Consider the following 13,270-nt stretch of genomic DNA (forward strand, 5'->3'; position numbering starts at 1 on the left):
TGGGCCCAGGCTCCCTCTCCCTACATGCCTCAAAGAGCTTGGTCCTCTGTGTTTGTTCCAGTAAAGTAATACTGGCTTTCCTTGCTGTGCAGGCAAATAGGAGAGAATCTGATTGTTCCTGGAGGAGTCAAGACCATAGAGGCTAATGGGCGCATGGTTATTCCTGGGGGAATAGATGTCAACACTTATCTACAGAAGCCCTACCAGGGGATGACTGCTGTTGATGACTTCTATCAAGGCACAAAAGCAGCACTAGCAGGGGGCACCACCATGATCAGTGAGTACCAGCAGAGCTGTCTCTGTGTGGAGATAGCTACCAGAGGCTTCATTCTAATTTTCTGAGATCTTCTGGAATGAATCTTCAAATTTCTGGGCACTGTGTTTGAGATCCATTCATCATTGTTAACCAGGGTTGGCCTGAAAATGAGCCTATCCTCAGAAAGAAATACAAGCATGTGGAATTGTCTCTTGGATTTTCCTCTGAAATACAGAACAAGCATTGAGGTATAATGCATGTAATCTTGGGATTTTTAGAAAGCAGTGTAGGTAGCGCTGTAAGTATATGGCACAGAAAATCTGCTGTTCCCACCTACTACCATTTCAAGAGCTTTGGAAATAAGAAGATATGCTTATGTATGAACTTGGATTTGGCAGCAGGAATTCAGAAAGACCTTAACAGAGATGTCCCAGAAGAACATCTTTGTTGGTGAAAAGAAGAGGTGTTTCTAGTTGTTAAAGACCCTTCTTCTGTCTACAGATGGTGGGACAAGGTTTATCTCTTTCCTTCTGGCTGTGACTTGACTTTGGTTAGATGTTGTGAGGCAATTGTTCAGGTGCCATAAAGTGTCTTAGCTTCCTTGTGGAGTGGAGTTTCCCAGTGGAGTTTTATTCCCACTGAATTGGGATGTGGATTTTTTTTTTATGGTGTTGCCTGTTACCCATATTCAGGCATCTGCTGAAAGACTCTTTGGCCATAGGCACAAAATGCACTGTTGTTCATTCCTTTAGTTATTAATTTTTTTCAGTCTGTGTTCTTCAGTTGAGTATTCCTGTGCAGAGTTAGGCTTGCAGATGGCATTGGTAAGCCCATCCTGGTTTGTTTTTGTACTAACTGGCCCTGCAGAGAGAAGTACCTATGCATAAATAGTCATGTCTTTGTGTCAGTGGGTGGTGTGGCACCATTAGAGGCAGGGCATTCAATGGACTGCATAGTGTGACAGTGTTTGTGCTCAACGTCACCCCTGTTCAAACCTTTGGCTGTATTCCCAGTTTTGGCTGCTGAGAAAACATTGAACATCTGCACTGATGTGTTGATGGGGCAGAGTGGGCCAGTTCAGAGACTGTGAGGCACTGGTTAATTGTTGTGCTTACTGTGAAATACACAGAAATGGACATATCAGACAAGAGCTACACTGAAGGCCAGAACCTGGGGTCTCTTACAATACAGTAAGGGGAAAGACAAATGTTTCCTAAACTGTGAGGTGTTTGGGTCCCCCTTTGTGTGTCTATTGATGCTGCACCAAGCAGGTTGCCAGACTCATCTTTAGTATAGACTGTTCACAAAGTCTGCTGCACCTGGGGCAGCAGGACCTGGCTGACAGCCCAGAGTTACAGTCAGCACACAGACTGCCTCCAAGGCTGCTCCTCTGGCTGAGGTGCTGGAAGGCTGCTCACAGGGAAATCTGAACAGTGTGCCTACTGTCCTGCTAACACACACTCAATCTCTTTTTCAGTTGATCATGTGCTTCCAGAACCTGGAACTAGTTTACTGACCTCCTTTGAGAAGTGGCATGAGGCAGCTGATACCAAATCCTGTTGTGATTATGCTCTCCATGTGGACATCACCAGCTGGTATGATGGGATTCGAGAAGAGCTGGAAGTACTTGTGCAAGACAAAGGTTAGTGAGTGAAATGCAGTAATATTTTTTGGTTTTATCGAAATATCATATAAAGGTGAAATTTTGGAATATTTTAATGAATGCATAGGCACTAGCTGGCTAAGATTCTTCACTACCTTGAACTTGTATTTTCACTTGCTGCTGTGTAAAATAGACCTAAAACTTTGTGCATATATATGACTTTGTCCAGTACAGACATGGAACATTAAGATGCTTACATTGTCATAAAGAAATTTATCACTTTATCCTTGCTTGTATATGTGGAAATAGGCTCAGACATTGCATAGGTAGGGGGGTTTTTTTAAGGTTAAGACCAGTACTTAGGATAATCACCCCAGTCACCTTATATCCTCTATTTAATGAATGAGGAAAGTGAAACGTTTCAAAGCAGTGGTTCAGGTTTTAACTAGACTGAAAAATTTGATTCAGGTGCCTCCAATTAAATCCAAATATGAAGAGCACATGGGGCTGTGAAAATGTCACTACAGGCTAGATCTCATTTTGCAGCAGTGAATTGGAATAATTTACTTGCTGAGATTTGATTTTGTAAAATAAGACATGCCTGTATTTTTAGAAGATTCCAGTTAAAAAGAGATGCTAAAGTTAGGTATCTAATATTGAAAAAATGCCCTGATTTTCTCAAGTGCTTCTCTCTGCTGGCTTTCCCTGAAGTTACTAGTTACTAGAAGATGCCAAAATTTCAACACTTGCAAAAAAAAAAAAAAAAAAGCTCACTTATTTAGGAATCTAAGACACTTCTATGGGTTTGACTGTGTTCAGTTAACAGGCCTGCTATCCTGTGAGATGCTATAGGTTGCCTTACCTGGACTCCAGCTACCAATTCAGAATAGCACAGATGAGACCTCTCCTAAATGCATTTCCACACATGCAGGCTCAATGTGGCAGTCTCATATAAGGAGGGCACCTTTGTGGCACCAGATACCTCTGTGTGGGCAATGGAATCTAGCCTTCAGAAGATCCTAACTTAGATATTGTTCCTTGAAATTGTGCCTGACAGCTTGTATTTTCTTTTCAGAATCATATATTTTCACATATTTTTCATTTTCTACATTCCTTGAAAACATATGGATATTAATTGAAATATTTTCTGAAATAGAATGTGATTTCCATGGGCAAATCAGAATGACTCTTCTCTTGGGAAACCTAAGTGATGTGTATATGCAGCACCCTTTGCAATTTGTAGAGCTAGTGTTGACTTGGATGTGAAAAGTTCTCTTTATAGGGAAAGGTACTATCAAAGTAGAAAAAAAGCAAAATGCTATTTTTGAGTGTTGTTTGCTGAGATGCCGTGGAGGTGCAGTCACCTGGGGGAGTTTATTCCATGTCACAGGGTGCTAACAGTACATGTGTTGTATAACCAGATTTTAGGCAACAAAACACTTCCATCAGCAAAGCTGCACATAATTAGAGAAACTGCAGCTGGTCTTACATAGGTCTCTAGTATAGGGGATTTTTACAAGGTGATGACATCTGTCAACACAGGCTGTGCTAAATCTGTGCTGTTTCCCTGCTATCAGCATTAACATGAATCTGCTGCTGTGCTTTAGCTGACTGTGCTCTCAAGACAAGTATATTGTGCCTTGTTTCAAAGGTTGGATATTATTTTCCAGAGCTCCCTGACCACAGATGGCTCAGCACTCCCAAATTTGCCCAAGGGTTTACATTAAAAGCCTGGTGCAGACAGTTAGGTTAATAGTTTTCTCCAACTATTGAAATGTGAGTTTTCTATGTAAATCTGACCTGCCTTTGAGTCATCAGGGGAAACAGAAATCTGTTCATTGGTTCCTGAACTGAGATTTATGATGGAGCCTTGGTGGCCTCTTCGGTGGTGGGAGCATTAGGAGGTCACCTTTGTTCTCATGTATATCTCAGGCAGGCAGTGTGAGTTACTCTCACATGTTGGAGACACAAGGTAAGGTTGAGTATGAACTCACAAGCACAATAGGAAATAATTCAGCATGGCAAGGCCTTTCAAATTAATGGGTAATATTTCCTGATAATTGGAAACATTTAAGCCAGCTGGTGCAAATAGACTTGATGTCAGTGGAGTGACCCTGGTTTTCATCAGCTGGAATCTGGATTGAATTGGTTCTTGGCTGATTGTGGGTGAGTGAGCTGAGTGACAGGGCTCAGCTCATTGTGTTTCAGAGCTGCATGTGCCTAATGCAATCAGCATGAGTAACAGGGGAGCTCAGAGAGTGGCTGTTGAGGTGCCTTGTCATGAGGTATAATTGAACAATTAATCAGTTTTAAATCAATACAATGCTAATTTAAGGAGACACAGCCTTTGGAAGTGCCTGAAGATTTTATAGAGCCAAATATTGATTATAAACACTCCAACTTGGATAATTTCAGCAGCTATTTTGGGATTGAGCTTCTTCAGTATATGCAAAGGAGCAGGAGCCTAAAATTGCTGACATGAGCCTCACTGGTTACTTTGACTTTGTCACTGTTCAGAAAGTTCAGGAGTACACTGTAGTCCTGCCTAAAATTTGGAGAGGATTCTGTTGAGTACTGGTGTGAGAGCAAATAGGACATTAACAAGAACGTAGTGTGTAACAGATGTGAAGTATTCAGGTCAATAGGCCACAGACCAGGGCTTTTGAAAAGCTGCATAATTCCAATGAGTAGGTCAAGGAGCCAGGCCAGGGCAAGGAGTCTAATCTTGGATACCTGTGTATGTAAATTTGTGTAATTTATCTTGGTATCTGGTGTAGGTGCTCTCTTTGCAAGGCAGGATTGTTCACACCCTCTCTCCTGTTAGCTGTAAAGGCAGCCCCTGAAATGCTCTCCTGCTGTGTGTGTGTGTCTGGTGGCAGCTGAGGGTGGGAATGTGTGTTTACATGGGAGAGCTCTGCTTCTGCCCTGTAGTAAGGAGCAGGCTCAAGATCCTATGGCAGGTTCCCTACTGGGCTCCCTTCTGCTTCCATTAATTTCAGGGAGAACATTAAACAGAGTGAGAGCAAAACGCAGTCATTTTATCAAGGTCAGAAGAGGGCCCAAGAAGATAGCAAGGCAATAAAAGAGAAAGGATGAGAATATATATTACTTGGGTCAGGGTATGTGTTTTCTCCCCCCAGCAGTCAGGGAAAGCTGCCTTACCTCCTGCAGGACTGTGATGCAATGAATGGTGGTGGATAAGGGAGAGCAATGGGTACCCCAGCCCTGGCTCCCAGAGAAATCCCTGTGAGGTGTCAGTCCTGTGCCATCACTGAGGCAGTCAGCTTGCCTTGGAGCAGGCCCAACATGTCCTCCTTGCTTTGTGTGGGCTCAGGCACCCCTGCAGGAAGGTGGCTCCTGGCTGCAGCTGACATCTGACACGTGGGGTGGGTTTTTGGGGAGAAAATTGAGCTTTGCTCTAAGGCAGGTGGGATGGGTGTGCTGGGCCTTGCTCCGGGCATGAGGCTGCAAGCATTGGCCCCAGGCAAGGCCCAGCCAAGCTTAGGTTTTAAAATAAGAATGTAATGAGTACTCTGAAATTGTAATGAGGAGTAGATGGAGGGATTACAGTTAGTAAAGGCTATATGTGTTTTCTGAACATGATAAATAGGAAATGGGAAAAAAGGATGGGTTTACAGGCTGACAGAGTTCCACCGTTCAGGCTGGATTTGCTCAGTGTGGAAGTCAGCAAGGAGGGGCCAGCTCCTGCTTTGTGTTTCTCTCTGAGCTGCCTGGAGTTAGCAGGAGGACATAATGCCAGGCATCATTTCAGTGTTTTATCTTGCATGCATCCTGGGGTATTTTAGTCCTGTAATTGTAAATAAATGAATTCTGTGTGTGTGTGAGCAGTCATACCCTCTGCTTAAGGATGTATTTGTTAATTTTAGACTCAGGAAGAAGTTATATCTTCATCAGAGATATTTATTCATTTTATTCATTAATGTAGACAACATGAACAATAGGAATATTTTCTTCTTGCCCAGGAAGCACAGTTTTCATCACAGCCATTTTGAAATGCAGCATACAGAACTTAGGTAGCTTAGAATTTACTTTTTTTTTTAAGCTAGAAAACTATGATTCTGTTCCTTGGACCAAGCTGGGGATCTTGCCAGTAGACTAGAAAGTGATATGACACTTAATATGAATTCATATGTACAGAAATTATGAACAGAAGACATTTGTAAGTTGCATTCTTTAAGAATACAAAGCTGTGTAAATAACCAAATCTTTGAAATAAATAGCAACGCTTATGGGAATTTGAATACAGGAGGTTATTGACAACTGACACTCAACAGTAGCATTTCTTAGGGATTTCTGAAATTTGAAACTGTTGTCTTTCTTGGCTTTTTATGGCTGCCAGCATAAATCCTTCCTTCTTTGGAAGGCAGAAGAAGAGGTGTGGTGAGCTGCCTATAAAACTGGTTTCAGGCTTTGTTTCTACTCCTTCCCACTGTCTACCATCAGCTAAGCTAGGCACTTTGGAGTGTAAGGTCAAGAAAAAGCAAGCCTGTATGCCCATTCAGATACACATTTCCTACACCTTCTCAGCAGTTTGGGGGAACCTAACCAGAAGTTTTGTCTACCAAAAATCACAGTTTAGATCAAGCTGAAATATTTTCCTGAATAGCTAAGGAAACTGTAAAAGAAAAACACTGATTCACAGAACCTTACACAAGGTTTTTTAAACTTCACAAACTTTATATGCTTGCTTTAGCCACCATTGCTTGGCTACAAGCAATCCTCTTTGCAGTGGTGGCTGGGTTACTCCAGGGATGAACACAGGCTACCCACAGCATCCAAAAAATTCCCCCAGTGTAGAGGGCATCCAGGCTTCTAGTCCTAGCAGCTGTAATACGGCTGTGAAGCCCTGCTTGATTTTTGGCAATCACTAGTGAAAAGCCTAGTCCAGACATACTCTATTACTTACTTTTCCTTAAGTTCTTGTTCAAATACAATGTAAGAATACGCTTACATGGCAACACCTTTGAATTTTGTCTTGGAACAGGTGTGAACTCTTTTCAAGTCTACATGGCCTACAAAGATCTCTACCAAATGTCCGACAGCCAGGTATTGCTCTGAATGCTTTTCTTTCCTGTGATCTGTCCTCTCTCTCCTCATCTCCCAACATTTGAGGAGTTGCTGAGGTTGAGTCCCAGAGAAACACTCTCACTGGCTTGATTGGCTCTGGGAGGAATGTGTAGAGGTGGTTTACTCTCTGGAGGGTTAGTTCTGAGCTATGCAGAACACCTGTATGTGTTTCCTCAAGTGTATGATATTCACCTTGTGTAGAGATCTTCTGGTGTCTCCCAACATTGCAGCCACTCAGCTCTGCTCAGGATTTCACTCATTTTATTTTGCAGTAACCTTTTGAGGACTCTAGGTCAGAGAGGGAGAAAAAGATGAAGCACTCAAGGCAGTGGCAGTTCTGAGGCTTCAAGAGTTTCTTGGTTGTGTAAGCAGCTAAATGGAGTTGCTCTTTGGGGGAGGTGGCCTTTCCTCATTAGGGCTGGAGATAACAATGAGCTTGTTTGTCCAGAGCTCATTACAGATTCCAGACTCTTCAGCTTTCCCATCCATACATATCAGGCCACTGTAAATGGACAATGGCATCTGTTAGTAATAATAATGTTTGCTTATTCAGTTGATAAAATGTTTCTTTCTTACTTATTCCCAGAGCTACTGCTCTTGGTCTCTTAAATAACTGTTGTTACACCTCCAATACATGTGGTTTTAATTGGAATTTTGGACATAATAATTTATAAATATTCTCTGACAGGCAGTGCCTATTAATTTCAACTCCCTGTTGGAATTGCCAAGAGGAATACATCAAAATGTTTAATGTGTGGCTGGACTAATGGCTGTTACCTTGTTTAAATGCCCATGTTGCAAGCTATATATTGCAGGCCATTCAATGCTGCCTGAAGTGCCCTAGTGCAAAAGTAGACACTGAAGAACCTTTGTCCTCCATATTTAATCTGTGTTTGAAAACTGGGCTTCCAGTTACTGAAGTCTGGTTTAAAAAAGGGACATATAAGCTGAATAGCTTTTGGAAAGGAAACTGTCTCAGTAGATGTGTGCTCAGAAATTACCAGTAAAAGGATCAACTACTGCCCTTCTTTAGAGATGGCTGTTGAATCTTAGAAAGCAATTAAAACCAAGCATGCTCTAGAGAAAATATTGCAACTTTTAATATCTGAATTAATGATGTTGCTGAAAGCTCAGCAATGATGGCTCTAAGAAGATGGTGCAAAATGCCTGCACTTCAGAAAAGAGATGTTTTAGCCTTACTAAAAGTGCCTATAGTACATGGCAATAATTCTATTTTACATTTGCTAAAGCTGCAGAACTACAGGGCTGCTAAACTTAGCCCTGCATGGGAGGGCAGGGGGAGGTGGCCCTGCAGTGCAGGGGCTGGGGCAAACTCTTGTCCCAGGGAAATCCAGCCCTGCTGCTAACCCTTTCTTGGTACAGCTGGTGTGTACAGGGGTGGGTACAGCACCAATCAGTGAAGCTCAGGTTCTGTGTAGAAAAGAGATAATTTGCTATTCACCAATATAATTACCAGCACAGAAGGTACAAAACTGAGGTGAAGAGAGAGGTCTGAGTGTTAAGTAATGTGTTTTCCTTATTCAGCAGTGTTTCCTTCTTTGTACTACCTGCAGCTTTATGAAGCCTTTACCTTTCTAAAGAGTCTTGGGGCTGTTATCCTGGTCCATGCTGAAAATGGAGACTTGATAGCTCAGGTGAGTGAACCATCGTTTTTGCTTCACTTTGTGAGATGATAGATATTAGAGAGGAGAAGTTAAATAGGCCAGTCAGAGAATGGGTAGGAAGAGGGGAACTTCCTGGAAAGAGCTTTAATTGAACCTGATGCCTTGCACACTGTTGGTATAAAGCTTGGGATAAGAGAATGGGAGTCCTTTTGCAATAATTGCCAGAGCATCCCTGAGATAGGGCAATGATCCAGGCAGCTCCTTGCCTTGGAGGAGCAAATGAGGACTAGATAAGGAGGGCAGAAGGAAGCAAGAAGATTTCTTCTGAATCCAGCAGATACAAGTGAAGCAGAATAATGTAAAGCCTTGTTCAGAGATTTTGGGTACAAAAAGAGGATCTGAAAGAGTTATATTAAAGTCTTTTGCTGCAGCTATCAGCATAAGCAACACAGTGAGTTTGGAGCAGGTATTAAAGCTCACAGACCTATTTATTTTTGAGAATATTCTTATAAATCTCTGAAGTTTGAAAATAAGAACTACTGTGATCTTGTAGACATTTCAAAAATGTGTGTTTAAGTATAATCCATGCTCTTAGAAGATGCATCTCGGGATCAGGAAGCTGGGTTCAAGTTCAGAATGTTTCATTAGAGTGCCCTGCATCTCCAGTACAGTCCTTGCAGGTCGGTGCCGTGGGAGCTGCTGTCCTCCCACTGGGCTGTACCATGGCTCTGATCAGTGCCACAACACACTGAAACATGGAAAGAGGCAACCCAAGGACAGCAGCTGATGGTAGACCTCCCACTGGGCTTTCAGAGGCCAGGATCCCCCTCTGAAACAGAAGGGGCAGGTTTGGGTGGGTGTTGTTTTGATGCTGCATTGTGACAGATGAATCTTTGAAGGCTGTTGCAGAGATGTCTCACTGCCCTGATCTCCTACATGCGTCGAGCCCCTCTTAGGTCAGTGAGGCTCTGAGTGAGCCATCTTATTTATCTGCTGAGCTGCTTATCTGCTGGCTTATCTGCTAAGGACTGGGCTGCAGAGCTGACAAGGAAATTAGAGCAGCTAAAGCTGTCTTTGAGATCTGGACAAGGCAACCCACCTTGTCTCACATCTAAGGGAGAACGTCAAGGGAATGTTTGAGCTGTTGGGCAGTGTGTAAGAACTCTTGCCTTGGGTGTATTTTGTTTTTTCTTCTGGGGAAAAAGCACATCTCCATCTGCCTGATTAGAATTTACCCCCTTTGAGATCTGCCTTTCATTTTAACTTTGACCAGAATAACCACTGGGATCAAAAGTTACTAGTGAGGAGTCAGCAGGCACATACAGTGTGGTTGTGTCCTTCCCCCACTGAGACTAGGTGACAACCCTCATTTGAGTTAAAGAGAGGAAAAAGCTGATTTCTCATAGAGTTTAGCATGAATAAAAACTACTAAATACATAATTTATAGCTTTAATACAACATAAAATATCTAGTAGACTTAAAATGACTATTAATAAACATGATTAAGTCAATATTACTGTAGGAATGGCAAAATAAAACAAATCAAATGGCATCTCTGGTGTTTTGATACATTGCCCATTAAAATCAAGGCGCACTCATGGTATTGCATATTTCATAGAAATCTATTTCAGATTTCTATTTTTCTATTTCGTTTTTCTCTGATCAGCCTTAATATATGGCCATCAAATATGAACAACTAGGACAGAAAAATTACTAGGAAAAGAGGAAGTAGTAAATAAATGTAAGTTATGTTATACATCAATATATTTGTTCACCATTGCCATGTTTCATAAAATCAGTCTTTCTCTATGCTTTTATGTAGAAGAATTGTTTGGATAATGAAAACTTCCTGCACATAGGTTTTTAGGACTGTCCTGTGAAAATACAAATTTGATCTTGTGAAACAAATATTCTAGTGAATTATCTATATGATAGTTAATTAGCACTATCAAGTCCTCTTATAGGGGGTAATTTATCATATGATCTGATTTTATACTTCCTTCAAGATGCAAATCTGTCCTACTTTGGGTATCTATTCTGTGCCAATGTGCTATTTTTTCACATGGCTGTAACTTCATTTTATTGCTGTATTTTAATTATCTGAAGTCTTTAACTGGCACTGTTCAGAGTCAGTGCATTAATGATCCAGAGCAGCTGTTTTTAATAATACCTATGAAACCTTATGTTTTTCTAACCAAAATGTTCTTACACAGTCAGATTAATGCATTCCTGTTAATGCCTCTTCAGCCTTGATTGATTGCAGTGAAGGCTAAAGTATATATGAATGTTGACTTTTCCAGTTTTACCAGAGTATGTTGGTAATGTGTGAGCTTTTCACCTTCAGAGATCTGGGATCAGATATTTATTAGTTGACACATTCAAGTATGTTCAGTAACTTCATCCTGGTCTCTAGGGGACATTTCTCTGTGTCACAGAGCCATTACATCACTGAGCTTAGCTCATTAGAGCCCTGTGGGCAGGCCAGGTCAGGGCCAGAGGTCCAGTAGCAGCTCTGGTCCCACTTCTGCACCGCTGTCAGGCCTGGACCAACCTCAGATGAAAAGGGGTTGACAACCAGTTTTTGCAAAATGGGAAATAAATTCCAGTAACACTGCTTGGCCTTAATTTTATATTTAAAAAAATATTCTACTGCTATGAAGCAGGATAGTGCAGATTATGTTTTGACAAGCCCCCATGGATCCTGAGATGGGGTCTTTGATGAGAACACAGTGCCCTTGTAACTGGAGACCACTGTTCTGTTTCATAAAAGCATAATTTTAGTGATTCACTGTTAGGAAGAAAGTGTTACAGAAAATGAAAGTGTTGGCAATGCTGAAGGTTTAAGAAAGTGCTTTGTGCATTGCAACCACAGAGGAACTTGAGCAAGTAAATAGGGAATGGCAGGCTGTAAGTTCCCATAATTACCATTTAGTGTGTTGGTTGAAGCCCATTTCCTGGGCTGGTGTCGTGCTGTTAAGTAGGACTTCTGGGGGGCAGAGGAGGTTTCTGATGGTGCAGATCAATGGCTTGGGACACAAATATGCTCAATCACACAACAAAGAGCACTGCTGGCTGTGCTGGTGTGGCATGGGAGCAGTTCAGAGCCAGTGTTTTCAGTGTTCAGTGGGCTTTGCAGCTGCATTTACACTGCCACTGAAAGGGACAGTCAGACCATGTGGCTGCTCATCTCCCTGAGGATGAGGGGAGGAAAGGGACTGTCAGACCATGTGGCTGCTCATCTCCCTGAGGGTGCTGGGTGCACAGGTCTCATCCTGCAGCTGGGTCAGCATTTATCCCTTCCATTGCAGGAACAAAAGCGTATTCTGGAGATGGGAATCACTGGCCCTGAGGGACATGCCCTGAGCAGGCCAGAAGAGGTAAGGCCAGACATCTGCTTCTCCCTTTGCCTTTTCCAGAATTATTCAAAGTCTGAAAAGTCCAGGTCCTTTCAACTTGTTTATTTGCCTGAAAAGTTCTTGCTGCAGCAGGTACATTCCATGAGTCCAGAGATGAGTGTGTACACTCCTTGTACACTCAGGAGTCTCACTCCTGCTGCCCTGGGCATGGATGTCCATGTATTTTTTTAAGTGTGACCTTTGTGTTTTGATTTGTGATGACAAAGAAAATGGGCTTATCAGGCTAAAAATCATCAGTGCTTGAGGGTTAATCCTCAAGAGTAACTGCATTTGTTAAAATGCTTTGGCTGAAAACCTCCTATAAGATGCATGTGCACATCTATACTGTGCATAGGCATACACCCACATATAGATCTGCTTTCATGCTGGCAGATATATTGGTGTCAGAAATGCAGGCTGTAGAGATGCAAATACATGAGAATGGAAAGTTGCTGTGAGGCAGCTTGTTTTAAGCAACCCCCTTATAATAAAATCTGAGCTCTGGTGTGGATCATCTCAGGCATCTGGAAAGGGTTTATTTAATGCCAAGGAAAATGTGGAGACATGAGAATGCCCCCTAAAGTACACAGCTCAGACTGTTAATGGGATGTGGAGGGCAGTAGTGGGAAGTGACTGCTTTCCTAGAAGACTAAAGAGACGATGTCCCTAGGGTTTGAGGCTGAACTTGAAGAGATTGTTGTGGTTTGCAGATCTTTATTTAACTTCTCCCCAAGGCAAAAGGAATCAGCTTAATTGGTCACATTCTTCTATTGAACTGTTTATGTACTTTTTCATTTTGCTGTTCAACTTCTACTAAAATTATTCTAAAATGACTGAGTTGTTTCCTTTTAATGAGAACAAGAGCCTAAGGAAAATCTGCATTTGCAGTTTCCAGAAAGGAATTTTGCTCAGCTCTAGTGCTGCAGTGCAGGGGCCATGCCTCCTTCCCTGCTCTCTAAAGGTGCATTTGGGGTTTCCAGAGCAAATGTTTTGATTCAAGTCCTAGGACAAGCTGAAGCAGTCTGATTTAAGTAAAAATATTTTACAAAACTGTAAAGGATTAAGCCATGTAGTTTTCAAAAGTCTAAGAAGCTCAACTTTTCTAGCAAAACTCTCACACAGAAATTTCTGTACCACCGAGTCACTATTTTCAGTTACAACAGAGTTTTTCGTATTAAAATGCCAATGCTGTGAGTCCATATGGGAAGGATCTGGTATAAAACTGATGGTTGGGGAAAGGAGTCTCCAGGGCTGCTGGGAAACACTGCTCCTCCATCTGAAGATGCTTTCTTTGTGTGCCTAC

At 42.0% G+C, this 13,270-nt stretch overlaps 1 protein-coding gene across 2 annotated transcripts in view; it reads left to right on the top strand.

The window, feature by feature from the left end:
* The window catches only part of CRMP1 (collapsin response mediator protein 1), a 49,793-nt gene that overhangs the window by 21,877 nt on the left and 14,646 nt on the right, over positions 1–13,270 (top strand). For both annotated transcript variants that reach the window (XM_058802966.1, XM_058802967.1), the window contains exons 3-7: positions 93–277; positions 1,734–1,898; positions 6,865–6,926; positions 8,522–8,602; positions 11,881–11,949. In XM_058802966.1, the coding sequence (XP_058658949.1) occupies positions 93–277; positions 1,734–1,898; positions 6,865–6,926; positions 8,522–8,602; positions 11,881–11,949 (562 nt within the window). The remainder of the gene's footprint in view (positions 1–92; positions 278–1,733; positions 1,899–6,864; positions 6,927–8,521; positions 8,603–11,880; positions 11,950–13,270) is intronic.

This window comes from Ammospiza caudacuta, chromosome 4, assembly GCF_027887145.1.
Source record: "Ammospiza caudacuta isolate bAmmCau1 chromosome 4, bAmmCau1.pri, whole genome shotgun sequence".
Lineage (NCBI taxonomy): Eukaryota > Metazoa > Chordata > Aves > Passeriformes > Passerellidae > Ammospiza > Ammospiza caudacuta.